General features: G+C 56.7%; 1 gene segment (V, D, J or C); it reads left to right on the forward strand.

The window, feature by feature from the left end:
• The first annotated feature begins 1,145 nt into the window (after window positions 1-1,145).
• LOC140662405 (Ig heavy chain V region C3-like) lies at window positions 1,146-4,267 on the forward strand. The segment is given in 2 exon segments: window positions 1,146-1,636; window positions 2,084-4,267. Coding segments are annotated over 2 exon segments (399 nt in total).
• Window positions 4,268-7,473: the final 3,206 nt, after the last annotated feature.

The raw sequence follows: 7,473 nt of genomic DNA on the forward strand, positions 1-7,473 counted from the left end.
GTTGTTCCTCCCAGGTACTAGTTCCTTTCCCTTGTGTTGTGGGTTAACCCCAACAGGCAGCTAAGCACCGCATAGCCGCTGACTCACTGCCCCCTCGGCAGGATGGGGGAGAGAACTGGAAAGGTAAAAGAGAAAACTCATGGGTTGAGATCAAGACAGTTTAACAGGTGAAGAGAAAGGTGCACGCACAACCCAAGTGAAATATGGCATTCATTCCCTACTTCCCATCTGCAGGCAGGTGTTTAGCCATTTGCAGGACAGCAGGGCTTCCTCACACATAACGGGTACTTGGGAAGACAAATGCTGTAACTCCAAACGACTCCCTTCCCTCCTTCTTTCGCTGAGTCTTATTGCTGAGAATGACATCATATGCTGTGGAATATTCCTTTGCTCAGTTGGGGGCAGCTGTCCTGGCTGCGTACCCTCTCAGCTTATTGCCCACCCCCAGCATACTCACTCGTGAGGCAGCGTGCGAAACAAAAGGCCTTGACGCTGTGTGAGCACTGCTGAGCAAGAGGTTAAACATCCCTGTGTCATCAGCACTGTTTTGCTCACAAATTAAAAAACATAGCACCATGCAAGCTACGTGAAGAAAACTAACTCTATCCCAGCCAAACCCTGTACACCTTGTTGAACTGCCTGAAGTTCCTGTCGGCCCATTTCTCCAGCCTGCCGAGGTCCCTCTGGATGGCAGCCCAAGCCTGTGGTGTTGCAGCCCCTCCTCCCTGTTTTGTTTCATCAAGAAAATTGCTGGGCATGCTCTTTATTCCATCCTCGAGGTCATGGCTGAAGCTGTTAAAGAGGACTGGACCCACTACAGACCCTTGGGGTACATGGCGAGATACTGGCCTCCAACTAGACTTCATGTCACTGGTCACCACGCTTGGGGACCAGCTGTGTGTCCAGTGTTCAGTGTGGGAAAGAACAGTCTGCAAGAAATGGGAGGGATGATCAGGGGCTTGCGAGGGTGCGGTGGTGCTGGGGAAGAGGGAGCTCTGCGATGCAGAAAGGAGAAGTGTGAGGCAAGGGGAAGGAGCAGGAGTCGTTTCTCCACCGCGTATCTTGGTGGTCCCTGCGGGCAGGGGATGGGAGTGAGGCCAGGGCGGGCTGGGGGTGCGGGGCACGGGGAGGGTCCTGCGAGGGGACGCTGCGGGCCCACAGCCCGACCCTGGCGCTGGGGCTGGCCTGGGACTGGGGCCGGCTGCGCCTGGCCGAGGCGCCGACTCCCTTCCGCAGGGCTCGGCAGGGCGACAAGCCGGGACAGCGCCGGAGCCGCGCTGGAGGCCAAGGGCCAGGAGCCTTCGTCTGCCGGGGCGCCGGGCTCCTCCTCTGCCCGAGACCCTGCCCCGCGTCCCGCCCCGCGGCCCCGCTTCTCCTCCCCCGGAGGGACCGCGGCACCGGGGGGCCGGGCCGGGCCGGGCCGGGTCTGTTGGGGCGGGCAGAGGCGTCGGCGCTGCCGCGGCGAGGGGCCGAGCCGGCGGGGCGGGCAGGAGCGGGCCCGAGCGCGGCTGCGCTCGGCTCCTGTGCGGCTGCTGCCGGGCGCTTGGGTCCCGGCCGGCCCCGGCGCGGCAGGGCATGATGGCGCCCGGGCTGGGGCCGTGGCTCCTGGCCTTGTCCTTGGCCGCGGGGCCGGCAGGTGAGAGCCGGGCGGGGAGGGCAGCGAGCCCGGGGCTGGGCCCGGGGCTGGGGCTGCCCGCGGGCGGCCCTGCCCGTCGCGGGGCCGCGGGGCTGCGGCTGCTCCCGCGCCGGGCGCGCTGTTGGCCTGGCGCTCGCCTTCCTTGGCGGGGAAGCGGGGAGCGGGTGGCGCGGGCGGGAGAGGGAGAGGGGAAGGCAGAGGCAGAGGCAGAGGCAGAGGCAGAGGCAGAGGGAGGCTTTCGGGCAGCCGGTCGGCCGGAGTGTCGGGAGCAGGCGCGGCTGAGCCCCGAGCAGGGCAGGCGGGGCATTGCCCCGGGCGCGGGGGTTTGCCGGCAGAGAGGGGGGTGTGGGCTGTCGCTGTGTCGGGGCGGGGGGCGCCGGGGCGGCGGGGGAACGTCCTCGGGCCGTGGGCGCGCCCTGCCCGGCTGCCCGCGCTCTCCGTCCGCAGGGGTGTGGGCGCAGCTGAGGCTGGTGGAGGCCGGCGGAGGGCTGCGAGCGCCCGGGGACTCCGTGCTCCTCTCCTGCCGGGGGTCCGGCTTCACCTTCGGGAATTATGACGTTCTGTGGTACCGTCAGGCACCCGGTGGCAGTCTCGAGTGGGTGTCCGTCATCAACCCCTCGGATACTATAAAGGAGTACGGGCCAGCAGTGAAGGGTCGAGCCACGGCGTCCCGGGACAATTCCCAGTCCGAGTCATCTCTGTCCCTGCGTGCCCTGCACCCCCGGGACTCTGCCCGCTACTTCTGTGCCGTTCCCACGGGGACAGGAAATCCAGCTGTGCTTTAACACAAACCTGCTGAGTCCGGCACAGGGTGCACAACGTTTGGAGCTGGCGAGTGCTGAGGTGGCTCAGGGCTGTTCGCAGGGAGAGAGGGGCCATCCCTGCACACCGCCGGTTGTGCTGGCCTTTCTGCAAGAGCTCCTTTCCCAGCACTGCCAGTTTCCATCTTCTGAGTTCTAAAGGCAGTGCTTTATTCTGAGGAGGTGTTTCAATGTGTTTCTGTCACCCAGCCAGCCTGGCCACTCTGCCTGCCTGCAGCCCCTCTCTGCCTTCCCATGTCCCCGTTCTCCCTCAGGCACCCAAAGCGCTTGGGCTTTGGCAACAGCATTGCCTGGCAACACCATTGCCTGCTTCCATTGACCCTTTGGTGGGCAATTTCCTTCTGCCAGCGAAAGCAAAGCAGCGATGGAACAGCCCTGCTTTTGTTTCAGGTGCATTTCAGGGTGACGAGATCCAAGCGACGAGGTCTGCAGTGTGGTGGCGAGCAGGGAACACGGGGACCTTACGATGCACTTACAGGTCCAATGCCTCCTATATTTACGTGGCCTGGTATCGGCAGCATCCTGGCGGACCCCTGCAGTACTTGCTGCAGAGCAAGGGCCGGGGAGGCTCCTACAGCCACACAGCCCCTTTTGCCCACAAGAGGTTTTCCTGCCAGGCTGACAAGAGCTCTGGGACGCTGATCATCAGCGGGCTGGAGCTGGGGGACAGTGCGCTCTATTACTGCACCCTGCAGGGACCACAGTGAGAGACACCCGGGGGGTGCCCCAGCAACATCAGCTTCCTCCTCTCCTGCTCTCCCCTCCTGCATGTTCATGGGGGTCACAGCCCATCTCAGTGGTGAGTCCGTGCGTGGACTGTGCCTGGGGTCAGAGAAAGTGGGATTTCATTGTGGCTGGGTGCTATCAGTGGTCCAGAGAACAGAATAGAACAGAATAGAACAGAACAGAATAGAATTAGAATAGAATCGAATCGAATCGACTCGACTATTTCAGTTGGAAGGGCCCTACAACGATCATCTACTCCAACTGCCTGATCAGTTCAGGGCTGACCAAGTTAAAGCGTGTTATTAAGGGCATTGTCCAAATGCCTCTGAAACACTGACAGGCTTGGGGAATCAACCACCTCCCTAGGAAGCCTTTTGCAGTGTTTGAGCACCCTCTCACTAAAGAAATGCTTCCTAATGTCCAGTCTAAACCTCCCCTGGTGCAGCCTTGAACCGTTCCCATGCGTCCTATCGGTGGGTACCAGGGAGAAGAGATCAGCACCTCTCTCTCCACTTCCCCTCCTCAAGAAGCTGTAGAGAGCAATGAGATTGCCCCTCAGTCTCCTTTACTCCAAACCAGACAAACACAAAATCCTCACCCACTCCTCATAGGTCATGCCTTCCAGCCCTTACGGGGGGAAACCTGATGTGGGGAACCTGAGGAGAGCAGTGTCCTGGTTTTGGCTGGGATAGAGTTAATTTTCTTCCTAGTAGCTGGTAGAGTGCTGTGCTTTGGATTTTAGTATGAGAATAATATTGATAACACGCTGATGTTTTGGCTGTTGCTAAGCGGTATTTACATTGGTCAAGGACTTTTTTTTTTTTTTTCCTTCAGCTCCCCATGCTCTGCCAGGTGCCCAAGAAATGGGAGGGGGCACAGCCAGGATAGTTGGTCCAAACTGACCAAAGGGCTATTCCATACCATATGATGTCATGCCCAGTATATAAACTGGGGGAGTTGGCTGGGGGTTAGCGATCGCTGCTCGGGGACTGGCTGGGCGTCGGTCGGCGGGAGGTGAGCGGTTGTATAATTATTTTTTTTCCTTTTTTCCCTCCCTTGGGTTTTGTTCCTCTCTCTCTTGTTGTTTTCCTTCTCATTATAATTCTTTTTTATTATTATTATTATTATTATTATTATTATTATTTTGTTCCAATTATTAAACTGTTCTTATCTCAACCCACGAGTTTTCTTACTTTTGCTCTTCCGATTCTCTCCCCCATCCCACCGGGGGGGAAGTGAGCGAGCGGCTGCGTGGTGCTTAGCTGCCGGCTGGGGCTAAACCACGACAAGCAGATATGTGGGTAGAGAGGAGCTGGGGAGAGGTGAGCAGGAGCTGCTCTGGCCAAACACCCTGTGCACGGTGTCATTGCCCATCCTTGCTAATTGGCAGAGGAGGAGTTGGAGGTTTCCACAGGGGAACTTAGCACACCCTTTCCTGCCTTTCATGCATGGCATAAATTGAGGCGATGATCCTTCCCCTCTACTCACAGAATCACTGAATGACTGAGGTTGGAAGGAACCTCCAGAGGTCATCTGGCCCAAGCCCTCTGCTCCAGCAGGGCCACCTAGAGCCTGTTGCCCAGGGCTATGGCCAGACATCTTTTAATAACTCCAAGCATGGAGACTCCACAACCTTTTGGGCAAGCTGTGCCAGTGCTTGCTCACCCACACACTGAAAAAGTGTTTTCTGACGTTCAGTGGGATGCCTTGAGCTGTTGCTGCCTGTTCATCCTTGTCTCCCGGGGTTAGAGGTGCCCTTCCTCAGGTGCAGACAGAGGCCTCTGGCCCCGTGGTAGGGAAGGTCTCAGAGTCTCTGACGCTTACCTGCCACATCTCTGGTGTACCCATCACCGACAGCAGCTACGCTTGGGACTGGATCCGTCAGACTCCTGGCAGACACCTGCAGCATATCGTGGTGCAGTATCCTTTCACAGGACTCCAGCACATTGCTTCATCCTTCCAGACCCGAGTCAGCAGCTCTGCAGACCCCTCCAGGAACCAGCTGTTGCTGGAATTGCTCTCGCCATCAGCTGCAGACACAGCCACCTATTTCTGCAGCAGCAGAGAGCTGGGAAAGGGCAGAGTGCTTGAAACACAGGCAGGGCCAGGGCAGAACTGGAAGGAGGTGGTTTAAATCCAGGCAGGTCTTTTGTGGTTGGCTGCAAGGCAAGTCTCATCCCAGAGTTCTCAAGACTAGTCTGGGCTGACTTTTCTGGAAAGGGGCACAGAGGTGCTGCAGCAGCAGCAGCAGCAGCAGTCTCCCACAAGCACCCACAAAAGCAGGAACATGTTGTTAACCTTCTTCCTTCCTTCTCAGTCTCTCCCACAGGCAGAAAGTGACAGGGAAAGAGCTTTGCCTAGGAAGAAACAGAGCGAGCGCTGAAGAAATAAAATTTGAACGTGGAAAGCCAGAGCTGAATTGAGTTTTGAAACCTCATGTTGTTCAGGGAGCCCCAGAGCAGTGCAACAGCAGGAGCTGAGCTGCAGAGCATCTTTTCCCCAGACGCGATTAATAGTCTCTTTGTTGTGTTGTTAGTGTTGGCTCCATGTGCATATATGCTCATGTGTGTACACTGAGGGCCAGCATAGATTTTTGTGAGGAACCCCAACAAGGAGGATACGAAGGGTGCCCTGCACCAGAACTCCTGCCTTCCATGAGCTTGGGGCCGTAGAGAACCCAGAGTGTCCTACCAGACTGGGGCAGCTCCAAGTGTCCCAGTGCACCTTAGGCCACCCTGGCCCTGCATCCCCTGCTGCTTTTCCCAGCCTCAAGCCTCCAGTTTCAATGGGTTCCTCTACCCTCTGCAACTCCCCTTCCCATGCCTTCCCTGGATCCCCTCCCCAAGGGGCCAGACTGGAGCTCCCGTTGAAAAGAGAGGGGAGTGGAAGGATTCAGACAGTCTGTGGAGGGCCACAGTGGAGTTGGCAATGCTCCCCAAAATGGTGGTATCTTGTCAAGACGGTGACATTGTGTCAGGGCTCAGTAGGTGTCCCATCCTGTGGTCGTAGGGGAGCTCTGGGTTGCTGCTGAATAGGATGAGCGCAGAGCAGGGAGTGTCCCTGCTCTGCTGAGCAGCCCCAACAGCCTGATCCCGCTGAGTCCTGTGCACATGAGTTTTGGGGGATGAGCTGGGCGGCCTGAGCCTGCACATGTACTCCAGAGCTTCACCCCAGATCTCACCTGCCCTTTGCTGCCTTTGCTGCTTGGTGGTCTGGAAGGGCTTTGGTGGGAAGCGGCAGCTGGAGAAGGGTCAGCACGAAGGAGCGAGTGCAGGAGTAGGGTGCTGAGCCAGAGTGGAGGAAGCAGGGTGGGGAGCACATCTGCGTAGGGGTTGCGGGATTACTGCTGAGGTGACTTAGAAATTGGAACTTATAGGTAAGGCACAGCAGTGAAGAAGCTTCCCAGGTGGAATGTGGCTGACATCCATTCCATGGAAGTTCCCTAGGCCTGCAACCTTACATGTTGGTAACACCAGGGGAACTTGGTGTGCTGATTCTAAGAGGCGCTGCCCGGAGGGTGGAGCGGTGTGGAGATGCCGCGGCCAGGCTCTGCAATAATATGGGAACTTAAAGGTGTCATGGAACTGGTAAGCTGCATATTTACTATCCTGGGCCAACAGCCTGCCACGTTTTGACAAAATGCTGTCCTTTTGGTGAACTTTGCTCATTATAACATCATTATAATACCAAAAGACACCTCCATCCCAAAAGCTACCCGCCTCCAAGGTGCGACCACCCCTCACTGAGCTTGCGCACTGAATTTTCCTAGCTTATAACTTTAAAGGCGAAGCAAGAAAACTTTACACCAATCCTAAACAAAGGTATGTATGACTAGAGTCACTCAAGCTCCACCTGAAAGGTGAAAGATAGTATAAAATAGCTTAAGAGAGAGAGAATGTTAGGGAAGACACCACTGTATACCACTCTGACGTTTGGGATCAGTCGACAGGCTGAGCCTCTCTTCCCCCATCGGAACGCCTTTGGGTAAGATTCGAACACTTGGTTATACCAGGTGCCTCCCGGGAAACGTAGAAATCTCTCTAGAGTTGCTTTATTATCTTTTAACGCGTCTGTAGGTGGCGGTGTTACTCATACTCTTGGTATTTGCGCATGCTTTGCAGACAGTGAATTTATCACCGGTAAGCCAAAGAACCTGTGTGTCTGTTGCTCTAATAAACTGCACTCTTTATTGATCTAGCCGTGGTAGTTCTCACTGAACACGACCAGACTCTTTATGTGTGGCTGTGATAGTTCATGCAGCACGACTAGACTGGGGGTGTAAGCGCGTTA

The sequence above is a fragment of the Ciconia boyciana genome, chromosome 22 (genome assembly GCF_034638445.1).
Source record: "Ciconia boyciana chromosome 22, ASM3463844v1, whole genome shotgun sequence".
Lineage (NCBI taxonomy): Eukaryota > Metazoa > Chordata > Aves > Ciconiiformes > Ciconiidae > Ciconia > Ciconia boyciana.